The sequence below is a fragment of the Nymphaea colorata genome, chromosome 11, assembly GCF_008831285.2.
Source record: "Nymphaea colorata isolate Beijing-Zhang1983 chromosome 11, ASM883128v2, whole genome shotgun sequence".
Lineage (NCBI taxonomy): Eukaryota > Viridiplantae > Streptophyta > Magnoliopsida > Nymphaeales > Nymphaeaceae > Nymphaea > Nymphaea colorata.
The window spans coordinates 14,891,324-14,913,439 of NC_045148.1; the positions used below are offsets into that span (position 1 = coordinate 14,891,324).

A 22,116-nucleotide genomic window follows, 5' to 3' on the forward strand; every position below is an offset into this window, starting at 1 on the left:
TCTTCAAACATGTTTTTCATAGAAATGGTGACTCTAATGGTCATCGTTTAGATTTGCTTGCCCCCCACAGCCTGACTTCCCTCAGGAGGTACTTAATGGACTCAAGAGTCACAACCTAAAAAAATTTTCAATAATTGAGGCTGTGATTTGACGTATGCTTAACGATACACGGTCGGCTGACTCCTGGCAAGGTCGCCATGCAATTTCGGAGTTTCTTCTAATTTGATTTGCAAACACATAACTTATTAGGATTCTTGGCTTTTGATTTGCAAAACATAACTTATTAGGATTCTTGGCTTCCTTGGTTCAGGTTTGGATAGAGAAATCCTATATATATATATATATATATATATATATATATATATATATATATATATATATATATATATATATATATATATATATATATATATATATATATATATATATATATATATATATATTATATATATATATATATATATATATATATATATATATATATATATATATATTCTTCAATAGATTTTGGACTATCTTAGTAGTATAATGCACTTCATGGAGAAGAAATTGCAGGCAGTGGATAAATATTGTATCCTTACTTATGCGCGGAGGGAGAGGAGCCTACCTTGGCCATAGCTCCACCCCAACTAATTGAAAAGAAATTATATTAAAAAACTTGAAAATTTTTAGTTGTGTAATGTATTTTTTGGATTGGGGTTTAGTTTCGTCCTACCCGAATAAGTTCGTTGGACCGTTTAGCTCGCTTTTAAAAAAATCATCGCTCTGCCCCTGTCCTTACTGATTTCATTTGATTTAGGGTTTAGTTTCGTCCTACCGGCATAAATTTTTTGGACCGTTTGACCTGCCCCTAAAAAAAATGCTCCCTCTGCCCCTCTCCTTACTGATTTCATTTGATTCAACCACCACCGTTCTCGATGCAAGTAACAGGCCTACCTCCTGTGTCATTAATGCTCATAATAGTGACTATCTATTGAAAAGTGTAGATGGTGGAAGTCATTTTTTTAAAGATGTGAACGGATTCAATGATTTGCTCCTGGGATCAAGTGAACGACATCCCTGTGGAGATCAACTTTGTTCATCCAGACGTGATTTGACAGATTATACGATTTTCTGGCGACACCTAATCAGCAGGTTCCGTGCCGGCAAGGGACCTGAAGATACGTGCGTAGCGCTCAACTGTGATCGTTATGTTGTAGCCATTGATGCTCCGAACGATCGGTAATTTGCTGCATTGGTCTTAATGTGAGACCATTCTCGAAAGAGATAGTCGGCTTTGAAAAGGTACATTATTAATGCTCATAATAGAGGTTGTTATGAAGGTGGCCTTTGACGGCCCCGGATCTCAAAGGGCACTTTTAAGTTCATGCTTTCAGCAAACTGTGGTTTGATGGCTCGTCTCTGTCCTTAAGATCGTTATTATTACCTCAAATGTCGTGATCTCAAGTCGGACGTAGCGAGTCTGACTTGATGTTCATAGATTTCAATATGCAAGGTTTATACAGTTATCGATAAATGTAATTATCCTTTCTTTCAAACAATTTTTTTCAGATCCTTATTAGAAAACAAGGATCTAATTGGTTTGGTGGCAAGAAAATATTATGGCCTGTAATTTATGGGTGTTTGATGGCAAGAAAATATTTTCACTGAAAAATTGGTTTCTGCAGTGCAGCAACTAGACCTGTTTTCATTCCCCCCTTTTCTGCTTTTACAACATTGGAAAAATTTTAACTTGTTTGAGTTCAAGGCCGATGAAATTTCGCTAATCCAGGATAGCTTGAGACCTTCTCTAAGATATCAGACGCAGCTTTGGACAAAAGGTAGGGTTTATCAAACCCGCCGTAAAAGAAAACACTGACGGAGCCCGGCCACCAAGCGCAGCTGCGTATGTGAAGTTTATTGTTTAGACAGATGGGCAAACACTTGGTGGGCACAAGTCCGCCCTGTTTAGACAGATGGGCAAACACTTGGTGGGCACAAGTCCGCCCTTTGCTTTCTTCCTAAGCCGAGACATATTGCCTAGGTAAGATCACAAGTAGTTAGTCTCCTACGACTACGGGAGCGAGAGAAAGAGAGGGAGGTGCCAAAATCTTCATAAGAACACAGACCTGCAGTCGAATTTGGCACTCAAGAAGCTTCTGTCGCCTGGAATGGTTACAAAAAAATGGACAAATTTTCCTTCCTCGCCTCGATCGCACCATTTTCTTCCCACATTCAAACATATCCTTACAAAATTAACGAAAAGCTTTACGGAGATTCGATGGAAGAACACAATGCAGTGCCGTTCCGTCATCAATAATGTTCCATTGGATTCCTAATGGTCCTCATCAATTTCACACATAATCAAATTCCAAAAGCCAAAACCAAACAACCACAAGATGTATCTCGCTTTATTCCCCGAGAAAGAAAAAGGAAAAAACCCCACTAGGAAATTGAATCAAGGTTACAGATTAAAAGCGAACAAGAAGAAGAAAGAAAAACAAGAGAAAGATTCAACCATACAAAATTGGCACCTCAGATCTCAATGACCAAAAACTTGGGCGGGGGTTTTCTCTTGGGGGGAGGTCTGTCCCATGCCACCCCAAAACCTTGGCCATACCCATAACCTATCCCGATGCCACATCCCGCCCCAACGCCCACCACCAGCCTCAGGTGATTCCACAGCCAACCGCCATAGCCAAACCCACCCACCAGACCAGCACCAATGCCCACCCCACACCCAATGCCCACGCCCCCACCTGGCCCAAAGTTCAGCTTCTTCTCCTGGAGAGCGTCCTCCGACGATTTGATTGTTGGGAACCACTGCTCTTCACTCTTCTTCTTGTTCTTGTTCTTGCCTCTGCTGCCACTGCTCGTAGCATCTTGATTCCACAGGCTCCCCACGGAGCCCTTGATGTGATCCATACTTTGGTCGTCAAGATAAGGATGGGATTGAATATATTTTTGGCAATATGGTCACCATTCGGGAGCGGTACGCGTGAAAGTGTGAACTGTAAATTATACCCGAATACATTATTTTACTGACTCCCATGTCCAAGCCAAGCTTTTGCTACCCTAAAATACGTGTAAAAGTTGCAGATACGAGTGCCTTTCAATCAATCCGGAGTTTGATTGTACGTAAAAGCGTATGTCGACGGACATTAAAGTGTGTTGTTTATGCAAAAAGTATGCTTTTCAAATCACTAAAGCTTGTTGCGCAATAGAAAAAAAAACTTTGGCTCAAGTCTCGGGTACCGTCACAGTTTCCGCTGCTGCTATTTGATAATTAATGGTGCTGTTATTAATGCTACAAAAATCTCCTCAAATGTTTTCGACGCTTAGAAGATCATTGATCGTGTAAACGTTATAGAACCTTTTAGACATCGACAACTTATGCATTGATTCTCTCAAATTAATTGTGTATATTACATATATGTTGTTAAAGATGATTGGAATTTTTTTTCGGACCATGTCATTTAATTACTTATAGCACACAATGTTGACTAGAATTCGCACATATTTTCATAATCTTGGTAGGAGAAAGCTTAGCTCTCAACTGTCCGGAGTCACAAGAGTGGGCCAAGATAATATACATATTGGTTCTCGGAGTGGATGTGAGATTTGACCGAGAAGAAGTTTGTACAATCCATATTGCGGTATCTATTGAATTTTTCTGCTACAATCTTTGCTTTGGTTGACAATTGCCAAAAAAAAAAGAGCCCTAACTGAAATTATGTTATCTTAAAAGGCATCAAAATTGTATCTTTTCAGCATTGTCTTTTAGACTCGGCATCTGGTCAAGTTGAACCAGCTTAAGCAGGGGCAGAACCAAGACTTTTTTTAGGGTCGAGCCAACACGATTCGCGGGCTGGGCCAGGGTCGGGCCAAGAAGAGCGACGAGGAGCAATCGGTCAGGCCAAACTAAAAAAATTTGATTTTTTCAATGTAAAAAAAAAAAAATTCCCTGCGTTCACCCGGACCATGGCCTCGGCAGGCCCCCCTCCCTCCACCCCTGAGCTCAAGGTTCCACAAAGCCAAATTCAGGTTGGCCTGAACTCCTTGCGGGCAGCCCAAACTCGACATGCTTAGTTATCCTGCTGGACTCAAATGTTAACGTTATGCACATTGGATGTCGGGTTTGATGTGCATTCATATTTGAAACTTTTAATATTTAAAAAATGATAATGTGCTCAGAGTTTTTAATTGAGCCATTTAGAGTTTTTAAAGAAATATTAGATGATGCACCAAGAGTTTCTAAGTGAACCCCAATTATTGGTGTCATGAATATATATATATATATATATATATATATATATATATATATATATATATAGAGAGAGAGAGAGAGAGAGCAAAATAAAACATATGAAAAAGTTTTTTTTTTTTTAATCGGACCTAACTAGGTGGTAAATAGTCAGTTCAAGTTAGGCCCATCACGAGTCTCAGTAGCGAACTATCCATCGGATATAGGGACAACCAGTAGGTTGCCCACTTGAAGTTTATAATGCACGAAAAAACACAAGTCCTTTAGGGTTGGCTCTTATTTGGCGGCCTGTAGCAGAAAATTCAGTATATAAGATTATGGCGAAACATGCGCTCTTCGAACGAAAAAAAATCTCTAAATTTTGTAAGGCCTGGACGACGTCTGGCATAACATTCAATATATTGACTATCGTATTGGGCCGCGGACAGGTTAGAGGAGAACAACGTTCAACTACCAAAACAAAGATAGAATATCTAACCATCACCAACACAGCATTTTTGACAAACTGTACATGTCACACAAGGAGTAACCCGTCAGTCCTTGGAAAGAAGATGGTATTTCTTCAATAGCGAAGACCGCTTGATTGTCTGGTATGAACATAACTCTAAACCTTGACGCACCCACATGCAATAATTTCACTCGAACAACTATTTCCTGACTTTTGGAGAACTGCTACATTCTCAAATAGGCAGATTCCATCTCTAGATCAGTTGTTCTCTATTTGCTGCAGTGGCGCTCTGCTAGAATTTCAGAGTTCTTTTGCTTCATCAAGATATTTTCGATGGGCGAAGGTGGCAATGATCATGTTACAGCAGAAAAGGCTGTCGCTGATGCTGAGGAATCCAGGCTTATGGAGCTTGGTTACAAGCAGGAGTTGAAGCGTGATTTATCGTAATTGAGTCATGCTTTTTTTTTTCGCAAGGGAAATCACATCCTTTTTTTAGCTTCTTTTCTTGTGAATTTTCTTGCAAACAGTTCTCATGGATGAGAGTGAACCTTTTCTGCAGGATGATCTCCAACTTTGCTTTTTCATTCTCCATTATATCGGCTCTAACTGGGATAACTACTCTTTACAACACTGGGCTCAAATTTGGTGGGCCTGTTGCCCTTACATACGGCTGGTTCATTACTGGGTTCTTCACCATGTTTGTTGGGTTGTCAATGGCTGAGATCTGCTCTGCATATCCAACTTCTGGTGGGCTTTACTACTGGAGTGCTAGACTCTCTGGGAAAGACTGGGCACCTTTTGCTTCCTGGTTGACTGGTTGGTAAGTAATCGAACAGAAATTTTTCAGTCTGTCATACTTAAAATTTTGCATTTGTAATTTGCGTTTGCCCATTTGGTGGTCTTTCAACATTCACCATGTCAAATAGGCAACTGCCACTTTCGTCTTCATTCACAGTCTCAGTCGAGCAAATCTGGGGGATAGAAGGGCTTTACGTGATTGTTGATTAGTTGTTCAGGAAGAAATGAACCTTCAAGAAACTTTTTCTTGAATTCTTCTTCGATGAATCTCTTTGCTTCTCCACAACAATTCTATTAGCGAAGCATCTAAGAGCAGAGTACTCCACTTATTTCATTCTGTTCTACGAACTTGAATGATAAGCTAACAAAGTTGGATCAAGTGCTTGTATATTGCAGCTGCTAGCTGATGTCTAACTGTGGCTTCCAGATATCGTAGACCACATCTATGCCACGAAGATGATGGTGTAGACATACTTGACATCGACTCTTGAAATCAAGGAACCTTCAGAATATGAGGTTCGAAGTTTTCAAATCTTCAATAAACAACGAAAAAGTATTCATGCATTAAGTGGGGTTAGAGATAACTTTTTAGGCGAGCCTTTCCACTATTTGAGAATGCGACGAAACAAGACTATGTATGCTCAAACTGTCACTGCAATTTATCCAAAATTTTCTCATTTTCCTCGACTGACATCTTTTCATCGGTTCTCTTCAGGTTTAACATTGTTGGTCAGGTGAGTCTTTATTGTATCGTCTATTTCCTTATGGTCTCACGGAGCGTAATCAACTGGACATTTAGTTCATGTTTATCATCTTAGTGGGCAGGAACAGCTAGCGTTGATTTTTCACTTGCACAACTGCTAGGAGTGATCATTCTGCTCAGTACTGGTGGTGCTAATGGTGGTGGGTACCAGGCATCTAAGTATGTTATCATCGGTTTCCATGGTGGAATTCTTCTTATACATGCCATTTTAAATAGCCTACCCATTAGTTGGCTGGCATTTTTAGGACGGATAGCAGCTGCATGGAACGCTGCAGGCAAGAAATGACCACCCTAACAATGTGAGTTTTCTTTCCAAATGATGATTGACATCGTGATGAAACTACTTTTCCAGGTATTCTCGTCCTCATGGTTCTCATACCCTCAATTGCACCTGAAAAAGCAAACCTTGGGTTTGTTTTCACCCATTTCAATGCAGACAACAATGTGGGTATCCAAAATAAAATGTACATTTTTGTGCTTGGTCTTCTCATGAGCCAGTATACTCTGGCTGGTTATGATGCATCAGCTAATATGGTGAGAATTACCATCCATCTTCTCTCTTCAAATGCAATTCTATATAGAGTACACTAGAACACGTGAGGCAATGGCTGGTACTTTTTCTGTTTAGTTATAAATGTGACTCGTGCACCACTTATAACTTTTAATTAAACTTCCCGTTCCATCTTTTTGGACTTTCCCCTTCGACCATGACGCATCTCTATTGATTGCTGGTCAACAAAAGAAAGGCAGAACGGCACTTAAGTTTCCCACTTATTTACTGCAGACAGAGGAGACTAAGGATGCAGATAAGAATGGGCCAAGGGGAATAATAATGTCCATTGGGATATCCCTAATTGTCGGGTGGGGTTACTTGCTTGGCATCACAGTTACTGTCACCAACATTCCATACCTTTTAAGCAGTGAAAATGATGCTGGAGGTTACGCTGTTGCTGAGATATTCTATTTAGCCTTCAAGAATAGGTATGGCAGTGGAGTTGGAGGTATTCTTTGCCTAGCAGTAATTGCTGTTGCCGTCTTTTTTTGTGGCATGGCCTTGATGACGAGCAATTCTAGGTAAGCGCATTATCAATTTGTGTACCTCAAACTATTGTAATCTCCTCTAAAGATGAAATTTCTTTCCAGCATTCTCTCGTGGTAAGATCTTTATTTTCGTCCAAGCAGGACGACCTATGCATTTTCTAGGGATGGTGGCGTGCCATTTTCGTCATTGTGGCTTAAAGTGAACAGGCAAGAGGTTCCAACAAATGCTATTTGGCTTGCAGTCTCTGTCGCATTTTGCATGGCTCTAACGGTAAGTGGGCATGATGATCCTCTCAATTTAGAGTTATCTATGTGCTACCTTTAATGTACTTATTGATCACTTGGTTTGGAAAAATTAACGAAGAAAATTCAAGTATTTCACATCTTTTACTTTGCAATTTTAGCATATTTAACGTGCAACTTCAACTTTGTTTTTTCAGCATTCCTCTTTAGACTTGAAACGTTTATTCATTATCTGACTAAACCTTCCCACTGGTTCGTTCCCTTTGCAGTCTTTAGGAAGCCTGGTCGCGTTCCAGGCAATGGTTTCAGTTGCCACCGTCGGCATCTACATTGCATATGCACTTCCAATTCTGTTCCGAGTAACGTTAGCAAGGAAGTCATTTATTCCAGGACCCTTCAGCTTGGGCAGGTACAGTATCCTTGTTGGATGGGTTGCAGTCCTCTGGGTTGCTACCATTACTGTTCTCTTCTCGCTCCCAGTCGCATACCCAGTCACCAAGGAAACCTTGAATTACACACCAGTTGCCGTTGGCGGCGTTCTTCTTCTGTCAGTTTCTTCTTGGATTCTCAGTGCAAGGAAATGGTTCAAAGGCCCCACAACGTACATCGATGAGTAGGTTTTTTTTTCAACCAAGTCAGCTGTTATATGTAATAATCATTTGGGATTACAGAAGACGCCGAACTGGTTAGAACCACAGGCATTGTATTTACATTCTCCAGTGTCTTTTGCAAGTCAGGATCTAGCGCCTTCAAGTTTCATGCATATTCATGTCTGAAGCACTTAAAAAGCATGTCACAATCACATAAATCAGAACCTGTTTCTAACAGATACCATGGAACAAGCATACAATATAAAATTTTCAAGTGCTTCATAAGGCAATACAAGTAATGCATGAAAATGAGTGTCGTGTGTGTGTGTGTTCCACAGAGAGAGAGAGAGAGAGAGAGAGAGTAACCTCCATAACTTCATATCCATCTTTTATTGCTGCGTGTAAGCAAGTTAATCTGCCAAGTATACAAATTTCGTCGAGACAGCAGCAGCCTCAGACTAAAAAGTATTAACTTTATGTAATATATGAATGAACTCGTATATCCAAAAAATCGTCCCAATCGTAAACGGGAATACATACATGAAGCCTACTCATCCCAAAAATTATTCAACTGATAACCAACCGGTTGGCTTGTGTAAAACCAGGTTTGTTGCTTCATGTTGATTACATAAGCCATCATTAATATCAGTTGCCAAAAATTGCTCAAATGGTAAAATACATGACTCGCTAGATCCTTCCTTGATGCAGTTGCTTTGCAGCTTTGATTTACTCAGCTCCCTTACTGGCCTTGTAACTGTTCACTAATTGCATTTGAACATCTTGGGACACTGGCAAATGCTCTTTGTACTCCATGGTAAACTCTCCCTTGCCCTGGCGACAGAATCGTCCTATCACACAATTGAACATGCAAAAAAGCAAGTCTCCTCTACCTCTCTCATATCATAGCAAACCATATATTGAGGAGATGGTAATAGCAAGAAAGAACTATTAGACATGAATATAACAAGCACAGAAAGTCCCCTTCACCTGTGTCATTGAGCGCAAGGCTGTAGAGTATCCAAACATATTGTTTAGGGGAACCTGTTATTGTGGAAAAATTAATTCAAAATGTCAGAATCATTAGAAACTAATCTGTCCTTAACACGGTACATGCTCAAACTAATATTGCACGTGCATAAAAGGACTGTCAGCAATAGATCATGACAACAGGTAGCAACAGTGTGGCTAATAGAAACAAACCACCAGCCAAACCTCCCAGAGTATGAGAAACAGAAACTACTCGCACCAGAAAATGAAGCTTTGGAAACGACCACCAGAGTGACATGGGCAGTCAGTAAATACACATGCCTTTAGCAAACGTGAAAGTGATGTCTATGCTGAAAAACCTAATATATGCTACATATTCATTGTAAGTTACATATGAAACAAAAATGCATGAAGAGACAACTAAACACTGTTCTTCCGATGGGGGCATAGGCAGAGAAAGATGAACAAAAATTAACTAGCAAAAGATGGTAAACTAAAAGGAAAAGGCAAACTATACCGTTCAAAGGAGAAATAAAAAGTACAGCAAGCCTGGAGTTACTTTCAAATTTCAATGAATTTACTGCTGAAGGCAAGTTTTTTTCAACCATATGACACAGCAAACCAACGTATGTGTTACATGGGAAAGTTCCTAGTAACCCTGACTACCACAGTAGCAGCAAAAACAGCAGAAAGAACGTATAGCTAAATCAGCTATGCAACTAAACAAAATCAACATTACTTTCCAGGCCAACAAATCATATGACATCGAAGAAATGGATAAAAATTTACTCACATGTGCGGTAACTACAGAATCATCACCATCCTGATCATTACCAACAATTACACCTTTCCTCCTACAAATCAGATTCCATTAAAATTTCATTTGAATTTGTTATTATGGACAAACTAGAATTGCAGAATGGCTCAAAGGATTCTGATAAAGCACATACTTGTTAATATCGCCAGTAACAGGACCTTGGAATTCTGTCGGCACTTTCAGCTCCACCAACATTGTTGGTTCCAATATGACAGGTTTGGCTGCCCCATAGCACTGGTCAAATCAATCAAAGAAAGAAAATTAAGCGGAAGGCTGAAAATGCAATGACCAATTCTTTCACATATCCTACAAAATGAGAACCAAAAGGAAGCAAGCCAAATGATTATGGACACTGTAATAACCTAAACAGACAATTACCTGCCTAAATGCATAGATAGCAGCTAACTTAAATGCAAGTTCACTAGAATCCACTGCATGAGATGCACCATCAGTCAAGACGATGCGGATGTATTCAACTGGATGCCCTATTAGTGAGCCACTGCATAGTCCACAAGCAAATCATTACATCAATATTCAAGAAATAACCCTCTCAATATATAGTTGTGTGCAACATACATACGCCTTATAGTGTCACTTACGAATTGCTAGCTTCCTTAAATCCCTTCTCTATTGCTGGAATAAAATTAGAAGGAATCACTTGTCCAATGATCATGTTCTCAAATTCAAACTTTGTGGAAGAGTCAATTGGTAATGGTTCAATATACCTGCACGATGTAACAGAACGCACTGCTCCAATCAATCACGTCTGCACAACTGAGAAATCTACTCTAGTGTCTTATAAAACTATTCAAAGAAGGATAATTTTATCGACTTACTAGGATAAGCTTTACAACTAAAGATGTAATAGCAAGATGTCAAAAATGCCCAAAGGAAAAATTCTAGTAATGATAAATAGCTATTTATGGTTCTTCCATATCTGATATACATTGAGTTTGCCAAGCTCTCTTTTCTTCCAGAAACAAAGATGGTCCAAACCATATTTTGTGTGATCCATAATGAACTTACGATATTCTGGAAAAGATAATCTCCAGAGCGGAACTGGTGAAACATTTGTTTTCCCTTTGCAAGTATCGCAATTTTAGCAGTAAGAGCATACGATTTTACTTTTCAGCATTGTGTGTGCCAAGAATTTCACACGATTCGCCTGAAAGAAAAGATAGGACCATGACTATACAAGTTTATCTTCCAACATTATGCCTCTGAACAATTTCGCAGGATTCTCTACAAGATTTTCCCATGTCAAGTACCTAAGAATACAAAAGAAATAAAGGAACACAAAGGGAAAAAAAAATCCAAGTTTAAGAAGAAAAGCCTACAAGGAACTTCAATTGCAAGAAGCAACAAACCAAGCACGAGGGAAAAATATTTTTCACACAGAAATTACAGCAGTCTGGAAGCCCCAGATATAGCATATAGATTCTGTTTCCTCACCCACTTACCCACACACTCTTCCATACTGTCCTTGTCCTCCACTTTGCTTTTTGTGCAAATAGTCAAATTCAGCTCGCTGGGTGATCGTTTCACGAAAATTAACACGAGGCTTCCCAACAGCTGCATCAACCTGTAGAGAAATCAAAAGATAAAAGGATCAAGATGGACAATAAGCAAAAAGAGTAAGCAAAGCCAAATAGGAAAAATTACCAAACCTTGTACTCCCTTCGGATACGCTCAACATATATATCTAAATGCAGCTCCCCCATTCCAGATATTATCGTCTATATGGAATAACATACCATAAGCTCCTTGCAACTACACAAAAGTATCCTCCATCGAAATAATGGGTGCAGACTACTGTACCTGCCCACTCTCAGAATCTATACCGACACGGAAGGTAGGGTCCTCCTTCTGAAAGCGGTTCAATGCCTTTGAAAACTGAACATGTGTGCCAGCACAAAAGAAAACTGTCAGTGACTAAGTATACACCAATAATGAAATAACAGATGCTCATGGAAGATCCATGCATACTTGCCCTCCAGAATCCTTAGATACTGGTGAAATAGCCAGCGACATCACTGGCTCAGGGACATTCATTGATGTCATCGTGTATTTGATGGATCCATCAGTAAAGGTGTCACCTGACCAAATACAAGAGGAAAATGATATTAAATACATGACTGAAGAAAAGTTTAAATAAAGAGATTTGGACTAATATGCATCAGTAGAAAAGGTGAGAAAAATATATACCAGAGGCACAATCAACACCAAATACGGCAACAATCTGCCCAGCATGAGCTTCTTGAATATCCTAAAAGTACCAAAGTATTACATAATAGACAACATTGGTCAGACACTTGTACTGGAAGCTGCATAGAGAACACCATCAAGAAACACAATAATTAAAGAACTAAAGAGCATTGAAAATATTTATAGTTTGAAAGTTTACAAAAAAGGCACCTACCGTTTGGTCAAATAACAACATCGGAGCTCAACTTTTAAAAGCTAAAGGGATAGGTGACCAACTTTTGAGGGAAATTCTCAAAGAGCTGCCTACTAGAAGAAAACATTAATTTTTAATATAAAATCACAATACCCTTTCTAAAAATAAAATTATCTTTCTTTTCAGCCAAGGGGAGAATAGCTATTTATGAATGGGTATCTTTTCAACAATTTATATCAAAAATTAATATTTTCTTTCAATAAGCGGCTGCTTGAGAGTTCCTCTCAAAAGTTGAGGACCTACTTTTAAACTTTCAAAAGCTGAGAAGTGATTTGTTATTTGCTCAAACATTAGACGCTTTTTTGTAATTTTTCATTACAGTAATATAAAAAAAACTGCAAATAAAATGAGTAGATCGACTGACCTCCATCTCATCTGAATGCATGCGCACTAAGCGAGGAACCTGAACACGTCAAATAGTCAACCAAAAGTAATCTTGGATAAAAGCATCCCTCCACATTTTCCATGAAAAAGAACAGCGGCAACAAAAGTACAAGATTATAATAATAAAAAACATAATAACTCACTCAACTAACATTAGCATTTAGCTTGAGGGAAAAAAGGTTATTACCAATCTGTACAGCTGCCAACTAGCCATGTTTCAGGCCTTCAGCTTTGTTGAAGTATGTTAGACGGGTCTCGGGACCGGGTCCGAATCCATACCCGATCCATCTTGTAGCCCTTGTTGGGCATTACTTAAGCCGTGTAACCCTAATCCTTATGGAAAATTAAATCTTAAGAGAAAGAGAGAGTCTGGCGGCTAGTGGGCAACCAGCTCCTCCTCATCCGTGGTTTTTTTCCTCTTGTTGAGGGTTTTTTCACGTTACATCGTGTTCCTCGTATTCTCTTTCTCTGTACTCGTGTTTCTACATGGTATCAGAGCCCACGAGCATGGGACCTTTTTGGTGATCGTGGAGTTTTCTTCACCCGCCGCCGCTGCTGTCACCGTCGTCGTTTCCGCTGCCGCCGCCGCCGGGTCCGACGCCGTTACCGTTCTGCTGCGTCGTCCGACAACGCTGCTGACACCGCCGCTAGCTCCGCCACCGGCGTCACCGCCCTTGCTGCCGCGTCGTCGCCCTTGCTGCCACGCCGTCGACCTGCTCCCTGACGTCACGCCCTGCTCCCTGCCGTCGTCCTCTGCGCCGTCGCCTTCTGGGTCGGCCCTACTCCAGTAGTGCCCTCCATTGCTGCCGCCGTTCGCTGTCGCCCCCTTTCCTCCCTGCCGTCGCCCTCTGCGCCGTCGATATCGGCGCCCGACCTGCTCCCTGCTCCACCTGACCAGCAACATCTTCCGCCGCCCGACCTGCTTCCTGGTGTTGCCTTTCCGTCTAGCGCTGTCTCTACTCCCTGCATCATTGTTCTCCTGCGGGATCTGCTGCAGAGTTCCAGCACCTCTGCTCACGTCAGTTGCTGCGTGCTCCCCATTGCCGCAGCTGCCCTTTGTCAATGCAGGAGAAATTTGGGTGTTCGATCGACGTGATGGCGGATTCCCCTATGGGAGAGTGGATCATCGACAGTGGTGCTACTCACCACATGACCGGCGATCTTAAAGACTTTCATGAGTATAAGCTTTCGTCAGGAAAGGAACGTGTTTCTCTAGCTGATGGTTCATCTATCTCTGTGGCTGGGAAAGGGAGTCTCTCACTTTTGAACAAGTTCTTTGTTCACAATGCTCTACATGTTCCCCATCTTCCCTTGAACCTCTTGTCGGTTAGCAAGATTACGAAAGAGTTGAATTGCGAACTAATTTTTTCTGTTGATCGTTGTGTTATGCAGGACTTGGTGACAGGGAAGAGGATTGGGATTGGTCTGACTTCTGACGGGCTATATCGCTTACCTATGCGTACTGCTCAGGCTCTCGTGACGGCAGTCAGTCAAGCAACGAAGAACAGAGAGGAGTCCCTTCAATTGCTTCTACGGTGGCATGAGCGCCTGGGACACCTGCCTTTTGGAATTCTTAGACAGCTGTTTCCTGATTTATGTTCCAGGTTAGATATGACTATGGTGTCCTGCGATGTCTGAAACCTGGCCAAACATGTTAGGGCTTCATATCCTTTGTCTAACCATCGGTCTAATGAGGTATTTGCTATGATTCATTCTGATGTGTGGGGGCCTTCAGGGATTCCTTCTTATCATGGTTTTCAGTATTTTATCACCTTTATAGATGATTGTTCTCGTAACACTATTGTCTACTTGTTGAAAGACCGTAGTGAAGTTCCTACTGCCATACAAACTTTCATTGCTTATGTGAAAACTCAATATGGAGCATCTGTTAAAACCTTTCGATCTGACAATGCTCGTGAGTATATGTGTCAGCCTGTTGATAACTTCTTTCAAAAAAAGGGAATTGTTCATAAGACTTCCTGTAGCTATACTCCTCCTCAGAATGGAGTTGTTGAACGAAAGAATCGTCAGTTATTGAATATGACTCGAGCTCTTCTTCTTCAACGTCATGTTCCAAAAAGGTATTGGGGGCATGCTGTGTTGATCAGTGTGTATCTTATAAACCGTTTGCCTAGTCGTGTGTTGAATGGGCAGACGCTTCACTCTATGTTACCGGGGAGTCATGAACCTTTCTCTCTTCCACCAAGGTCTTTGGCTGTGTTTGCTTTATTCACAATCATAGTCCTCACATTAAAAAGCTTGATCCAAGGTCTATTAAGTGCGTATTTCTAGGTTTTTCTCCCACTCAAAAAGGGTATAAATGTCGGGACCCTTCCACTAGTCGTGCCTATGTTACCAAAGATGTCACTTTCCTTGAACATGCTTCCTATTTTGGTGAGAATCCTCTTCAGGGGGAGAATTCTATGTCAAAGGAAGAGTATTCTTCGAGTCAGGAAATTCTGTTTACAGATTTTTTAGACTACAGGCGTGAATCCGTTGGTCCTTCTATTGAGGTGCTTGAACAAGAGAAAAATGGAGAGTGTTCTACTGGGGCAGGAGAGGAATGCAATCATCTGTTTGGGCAAGTTTACTCTAAGCAAAGAGTCTGTACTGAGGAGATGACAGGTGGTGAGAATTCTGCTCCCAATCCAGTTAGTCCTTCCCTGGATGACCCAAGTCGTGCTCAGAAGCAACCTGTTGAAGAAGAGATTCAGACTGTTATTGCAAGTGAAGAGCTTCCCATCGCCCTGCGAAAGGGTGTCAGGTCATGTACTCAACATCCTATTGGTAATTTTGTTTCACATTCTAGACTGAGCAAGGACTACAAATGTTTTGTATCTTCTCTTTCTTTGGCTATGATTCCCAGGAATGTTGTTGAGGCTCAAAGTGATCCCAAGTGGACTTATGCAATGCAAGAAGAGATGGAAGCCCTGAGAAGAAACATGACATGGGAAGTTATAAAGATTCCTGAGGCGGCTCACTTGGTTGGATCTAAGTGGGTCTACACCATCAAGTACAAACCAAATGGAAGTGTTGAAAGATACAAAGCTCGTCTTGTGGCCAAGGGGTTTTGTCAGAAATATGGGATTGATTATTTGAAGACCTTTGCTCCTGTTGCGAAGATGAAGACTGTCAGAGTCATTATCTCCTTAGCTATGATGAAGGAGTGGAAGATGTACCAACTTGATGTCAAGAACGCATTTCTCAATGGAGACCTTGAAGAGGAAGTATATATGTGTATGCCTCCAGGATATGAAGAACCTGGAAAATGTTGCAAGTTAAGGAAAGCTTTATATGGGCTCAAGCAATCTCCTCGAGTATGGTTTGAACGACTTAGACTTGTCATGAGACAATGTGGATACCATCAAGGGAATGGAGATCATACAATCTTTGTGAAGAGAAATGAACAAAAGGTTACTATTTTGTTGGTATATGTTGATGATATGATTGTCACAGGTGATGATGCAGATGAAATAATTAAGTTAAAGAAACTGTTGGCGATCGAGTTTGATCTCAAGGACCTTGGTAAGTGAAATATTTCCTTGGCATTGAAATTGCTAGGTCTAGGACTAGCCTCATGCTAAATCAACGGAAGTACACCCTAGATTTGTTAAAGGAGACCGGGAAATTAGGGTGTAGACCAGCTTCTACTCCTCTAAATGCTGGCCATAAGCTAAGTCTTAGAGATGGGGAGCCTCTCTGTGAAGAGGCCAAAAGAAGATATCAATGTCTTGTAGGGAAGTTGATTTATCTTACTCTCACTAGACTTAGACCTGATATTACCTTTGCTGTGAATGTGATGATTCAGTTCATGCATGCTTCCACGGATGCCCACTTGAAGGCTGTTGACAGGATCTTGTGCTACTTGAAGAGAAATCCTGGCAAAGGTCTTTTGTATGTCAAGCAAGACACTCTTGGAATTGAAGGTTATTCAGATGCAGACTGGGCAGGCTGTATTGACACTAGGAGGTCCACCTCTAGCTATTGTATCTATTTGGGAGGGAATCTCATAGTGTGGAGAAGTAAAAGGCAAGATGTGTGTTCTCGTTCTAGTGCTGAAGCAGAATACAGAGCAGTGGCTATGGGAGTTTCAAAACTTTTGTGGCTAAAAGTATTGTTGACGGATATTGGTATAAAGGTTGAAGAACCAATGAAGATGTATTGCGATAGCAAGTCTGCAATCAACTTGGCCAACAACCCTATGCTTCATGACAAAACAAAGCATGTTGAGATTCACCGACATTTCATTCGAGAGAGAATTGATGCTAAAGAACTTGTACTTCCTTACATGAGATCTGAAGACCAAACAGCTAATGTTCTGACGAAAGCTCTATCTTCAACTTCATTCGAGAGAAATGTATCCAAGTTGGGCATGTTTGATATGTATGCCCAACTTGAGGGGGAGTGTTGAAGTATGTTAGACGGGTCTCGGGACCGGGTCTGAATCCATAGCCGATCCATCTTGTAGCCCTTGTTGGGCATTACTTAAGTCGTGTAACCCTAATCCTTATGGAAAATGAAATCTTAAGAGAGAGAGAGTCTGGCGGCTAGTGGGCAACCAGCTCCTCCTCATCCGTGGTTTTTTCCTCTTGTTGAGGGTTTTTCCACGTTACATCGTGTTCCTCGTATTCTCTTTCTCTGTACTCGTGTTTCTACACGCTTCAATAAGAAAGGTGGAACCAATCTCAGTAAAATCTAGAAGCTTTGTCAATTGATTGACACAGTGACATGTAAGATAAGTTGGGCAAAACAGTTATGAACTAGCACAACTGATTGACACAATTCATATACATGTGTGGTTCGGGTAGGGCAGCTAACAATTTCGTTTCCTTTTCACTGAATGAATAATAAAAGGATAGCTTATTAGTCATTAATCTTATTATTTCTGAATAATGTTTTCACATACACACACCCTGGCTGCACTCACATCTGCACCCTGCCACTCTTACCTTGCACCTGTGCAGATATAGTTGGTCAAAGACTCAAAACAGAGCCAGATGGAGGGGTGATTGATCATTTCTGAGATTCTCTTTCTCTCTCTCTCTCTCTCTGTGGTGGAATGTCGGGTTCAAAAAATAGGCCAGGAGAGTGGATCAGGCTTCAAGGTGAGCATACGCCCACCCTGGCCCATATGTCTTCACGTGGCCCATGCATCACTCCACCACTCCATGCATGGATACAACAAGCAAGGTATATGCCAATACTTATTTAGGTGGATACTCAAATCCATTTTCAAATAATGCATAATGAACTACTGAAATGTTCACTATTAATGGAAGGGGTCTCCCAGCCCGTTTGCAGCGGGGAAAAAAAAAACTAATGAAATGTTCTAAACAAAGTTAGGCAGATTATAGTGCTTTATAGTTTATACAACTATAACATTATCCAAACAAAGAAAAAGTGACATTATTTTAGTATACTTTCTTTTACTTAGATAAACATGTCTAGAAGGCAAGATCTTGTAGAACGATCAAATTTGAGAACCGAAATTACACATTTTTCAGCAAATCCAAGAGAACCACCCTTCCGAGCTCTTGTGAGGCAAATGGAGCCAGATTATACCCCTTTCACCAATGCATCCGTGGAGTAGGAGATATGTACACTTGTATACTTTGGGTGCCAATTTGCAGTTTTATGCCTTTCTTAGTAATTTAGACAAGACAAGATATATGAGAGATATCAGCTGAAATGAAATGTTTTTATTAATTTTACATCTAAACTAGTGAAAATAAGATCTAACTTATCCTGGAATAGCTTAAACTGTCAAATTGGATATTAAAACTTACTTTAATCTTCTTGCCTGTGTTAACATTGACCATAAAGTCACCCTTCCGGATGACACCCTGATAAATTCTGCCAGACCAAAACAAATAGGATACATTCAGCGCAAATGAGTAGCTGGATGAGAAAATAATATGAAGTAGGCAGAAAAAGGCTACTTCATTTGCAATATTATACATGAATAAGTCAACCACCTAAGATATGTAAGCTGACCAAAACGCCCTTCCTCTAACTTGAATGCTAGTGCAACAAGAGGTCCAACTGGTGTCCCTGACAGTGTAACCTACACCACACAAAACACATACACTTAGTTCCTAAGGCTAACAAACAAAATGCATACACAACACTACACACACACACACACGAGTACATGCATATAAGCACAGACGTTTATGTATTATTATAAGCAGACCTTCTCTTCATTCTTTGTTTGATCAAGGGCATAATTTTCAACTTCAGTGGGGCATGGCAAGTAGCTTAGCACCCCATTAAGAAGAGGTTGTACACCCTGTGTAAATCAGAAGAATTTAATAACATCTTCAGCCACACAATAACAATCAATTCTGCGAACAATTCCATGAAAAAATAGAGAGAATAAATGTGAAGTAAAAGTCAGTCGGACTCCAAATTGACTAAACCTATTTGCTCCATGAGTGTTCAAGATGAAAACCACAACTACCTTTCTCAAATGTAAAGGAAAGACACATAAATGAATATTTACCTTGTTTTTGAATGCACTGCCCATGAAAACAGGAACAAATTTACGAGCGATGGTAGCCCGGCGGATAGCCATCTGATAGACATATTTTATGATCAAATATAAATAACAACACAACCAAGAATTGTGATATGCTTCTTTAATAACTAAAAGGGAAAGTGTCAAGAATAATGGACATCTATCTAATATGCATCAGATAACATATACTGCTACTACATTTTAAGATTAAGGAACCAAAATCACTGTTCATGAGTTGATTCAGTTACATATGCATTAGCCAAACTTAAAACACATAAACATCAAGATATATGCAAGCAAAAAAATGAAAACCTTTATGCTGGAATTACAGAAAGGGACAATATCACTATTGATAATTTGATATGGTAAGTAGCGCAAAGCAAAGCACATTAACCTCTAAGTCACTAGGAGAGATTGGCTCATCACTGAGAAAAGCTTCAGCTAGTTTATCATCCACTTCAGAGACCACTTCTATAAGCTCGTGTCTCTTCTCTGTTACCATACTTTCTAGATCTGTGGGTACATCTGCAGTAACAACATTTTCCCTGCATAGGAGCATAGTGTTATTAAAATCTAAATATGTCAACAATTGCATGAGGAAAATTGTTAAAAGCACGAAAAACAACAAACCCGTTACTGCCATGAAAGAAGTAAGCTTTCATATGAACAAGATCTACAAGCCCCTGAAATTCTTCTTCCAACCCGATAGGAATTTGCACTGCTGCAGCATGATGTCTGAGTTTAGATCTTGCCTATAATAGAAAAAGCAACGGGTTTCCACAGAAGAAGCATATCAGTGGTAGCAATCAACTAATCAATAAAATTAACTTTCATGAAAGAGAAAATACTACAGAACAGAACAAAAATCAAATCAGATCAATAGCACATACAAAAAGAATAAACTCACCAACCGCTGAGTGCTGACACGTAAAAGTAAAAACATATTTTAACACATAACAAGGCTATGTGGAACATATTACCACACTTGGCCTAGCCGTTGTATAAAAGCTAAATCTCAGTGCTAATAAACTATATCCTCAATGTAAAAAAGCTTCCACACATATCCACTTTACACATACCACACCATTCAATAGATTTCATGTCAAAGGTACAGATGTTGGGATATAGAGTCAATATTATGAGCACATAAAATTAAACGAAAGGACAAGCACGATTGTCTAAGTTTTATCTCCCTATAAGTACCTGGCTAAGAACCTTCCAAGGGTCAGCTCCCATACGATCAAGTTTGTTTATAAATGCCAGTCTTGGAACTTCATACCGACGCATTTGACGATCAACAGTTATCGATTGACTTTGCACCCCGCCAACACTACAGAGCACAAGTATGGCACCATCAAGAACACGCAGTGCTCTTTCCACTTCAATGGTGAAATCCACATGGCCAGGGGTGTCAATTATATTAATCTACAAAAACACAATATGGAAAATGCAATTAGAAGTGCTTAGAATTTCATACAGTATTTCATCCGAAGGTACAGATGTTCACGAGAGCAACAAATACAGTTGGAAGCTTTCGTGAATTACTGAGCCCCTTCCTTCAGCAAAGTTATATAGGAAACCAAAAAGTCCACGAGAAAAATGTCATCCTACCGATATCAACATATATTCACAAATCGAAAGAGATGGCGTAGATAGATATTGTAGCATAACCAAATGTCCTCAACACGTAAACGCATTCCGCTTCTACCAGACAAGTGGATACACCAAAGTACATGGTTCAAAGTCGACTAACTAAAGCATTAACAACTCGAGAAAGAAGAAAAACGCAATATCCAAATCAAAATTTTGGCAGCAAGCATATTGAACTGGTTCTTGAAAGCAGAAACTTACCTCTGAAAATAATTTGAGTTGAATTCTTGGGTGGTTTTTTTTTTCAAACATTTCAAAGTTCCACCAATTAGTGCTATATTCAAAATGATTCATTGACAGCGCGTGATTGAGTGCACCAAGTTACCCAGAAGCTTTGATTACGGCACTAACTTTAAGATATCACAAAATAAAATACCAAGCAATATCAAACAATTGTCCCGCTTCTCTGGATCATTAACGCACACAAAGTACGACATAAGGTCCACAATCGAAGACAGAAAAGGCCTGACCTGGTAGCCATTCCAGGTGCAGTAGGTGGCGGCGGACTGGATGGTGATGCCCTTTTCCCTCTCTAGGTCCATTGAATCCATCTTAGCGCCAACCCCGTCCTTCCCTCGTACCTCGTGGATCTCGTGGATCCTCCCGGTATAGAAGAGAACACGCTCAGTCAGCGTCGTCTTGCCAGAGTCGATGTGGGCAGAGATTCCGATGTTTCTCATCCGGTCCATCGATTCCTTCCACCACGGAGAGGAGGAGTCTTTAGCAGCAGTGGCAGCTGCGGAGGAAGATGAGGAGAGCCACCTTCTCGAGCACCACCCACGGCCTCCGGCTCCAGCTCCCCACACCCTCACCACCAGGAGGATGGCCGAGTCCCTCCGACCACCACCCATTTCTCTCTCTCTCTCTCTCTGCTTCTACCGTGGGCCGGCCGGCGACTAGTTGGAGAAGGGCGACAACAGCCGCCGGAGGAAGAGGGAGAAGCCTAAACCCCAACCAAACGGGGTCTTCGTTTTTCAGGGTTTTGTTTTATTAATTGGAAAACGTTTTCATAGCTTCGAGCTGCACGAATTTTGATATTTATATGACACTTGCTGGAGAAATCGCTGTATCGTCAGCCCGCCCACGCCAAGGCTCTTCTAGATACAATCACTGAAATAAAAGTCTCTAGATATACGTTTATTTAATGGTAATATATTTACTAAAGTAATTTCGCAAT

The 22,116-nt window shown here is 40.5% G+C and overlaps 3 protein-coding genes across 4 annotated transcripts; 1 reads left to right on the top strand and 2 right to left on the bottom strand.

The window, feature by feature from the left end:
• Positions 1 to 2,514: 2,514 nt before the first annotated feature.
• Positions 2,515 to 2,904, bottom strand: LOC116263577 (uncharacterized). The gene has a single exon (XM_031643314.1). It carries the CDS (start codon positions 2,902 to 2,904, stop codon positions 2,515 to 2,517), a length of 390 nt encoding a protein of 129 aa, XP_031499174.1.
• Positions 2,905 to 4,684: 1,780 nt separating this feature from the next.
• Positions 4,685 to 8,246, top strand: LOC116263729 (amino-acid permease BAT1 homolog). Of its 2 annotated transcripts, none has more exons than XM_031643478.2 (9): positions 4,685 to 4,833; positions 4,932 to 5,134; positions 5,251 to 5,511; positions 6,205 to 6,223; positions 6,308 to 6,527; positions 6,605 to 6,786; positions 7,037 to 7,326; positions 7,435 to 7,564; positions 7,806 to 8,246. In XM_031643478.2, exons 2-9 carry the CDS (start codon positions 5,025 to 5,027, stop codon positions 8,151 to 8,153), a joined length of 1,560 nt encoding a protein of 519 aa, XP_031499338.1. In that variant the 5' UTR covers positions 4,685 to 4,833; positions 4,932 to 5,024; the 3' UTR covers positions 8,154 to 8,246. The 2 variants fall into 2 exon arrangements, with proteins under 2 accessions (XP_031499338.1, XP_031499339.1); XM_031643479.2 differs by having other exon boundaries at positions 4,974 to 5,134.
• A 242-nt stretch (positions 8,247 to 8,488) lies between these two features.
• LOC116264064 (elongation factor G, mitochondrial-like) lies at positions 8,489 to 21,945 on the bottom strand. Its single transcript, XM_031644000.1, has 20 exons — positions 21,410 to 21,945; positions 20,493 to 20,714; positions 19,920 to 20,041; positions 19,684 to 19,834; positions 19,275 to 19,346; positions 18,966 to 19,061; positions 18,748 to 18,836; positions 18,559 to 18,625; positions 12,753 to 12,791; positions 12,136 to 12,196; positions 11,917 to 12,026; positions 11,749 to 11,823; positions 11,598 to 11,666; positions 11,391 to 11,512; positions 10,530 to 10,655; positions 10,309 to 10,429; positions 10,064 to 10,164; positions 9,907 to 9,967; positions 9,114 to 9,167; positions 8,489 to 8,957 (listed from the first exon to the last, which is right to left on the bottom strand). The coding sequence occupies exons 1-20, from the start codon at positions 21,788 to 21,790 to the stop codon at positions 8,853 to 8,855; spliced, it is 2,244 nt and encodes a 747-aa protein (XP_031499860.1). The 5' UTR covers positions 21,791 to 21,945; the 3' UTR covers positions 8,489 to 8,852.
• Positions 21,946 to 22,116: the final 171 nt, after the last annotated feature.

Bases quoted from the DNA above. Each gene is read 5' to 3' on its own strand.
- LOC116263729 (XM_031643478.2), top strand. From the start codon at position 5,025: ATGGGCGAAGGTGGCAATGATCATGTTACAGCAGAAAAGGCTGTCGCT. The intron at 6,528-6,604 runs GCAAGAAATGAC...CTACTTTTCCAG, and splicing joins AGCTGCATGGAACGCTGCAG to GTATTCTCGTCCTCATGGTT. The intron at 7,327-7,434 runs GTAAGCGCATTA...TCGTCCAAGCAG, and splicing joins TTGATGACGAGCAATTCTAG to GACGACCTATGCATTTTCTA.
- LOC116263577 (XM_031643314.1), bottom strand. From the start codon at position 2,904: ATGGATCACATCAAGGGCTCCGTGGGGAGCCTGTGGAATCAAGATGCT.
- LOC116264064 (XM_031644000.1), bottom strand. From the start codon at position 21,790: ATGGGTGGTGGTCGGAGGGACTCGGCCATCCTCCTGGTGGTGAGGGTG. The intron at 18,837-18,965 runs GTCTGCTTATAA...TGTGTGGTGTAG, and splicing joins AAACAAAGAATGAAGAGAAG to GTTACACTGTCAGGGACACC. The intron at 12,027-12,135 runs GTATATATTTTT...GTATTTGGTCAG, and splicing joins TGGTGTTGATTGTGCCTCTG to GTGACACCTTTACTGATGGA.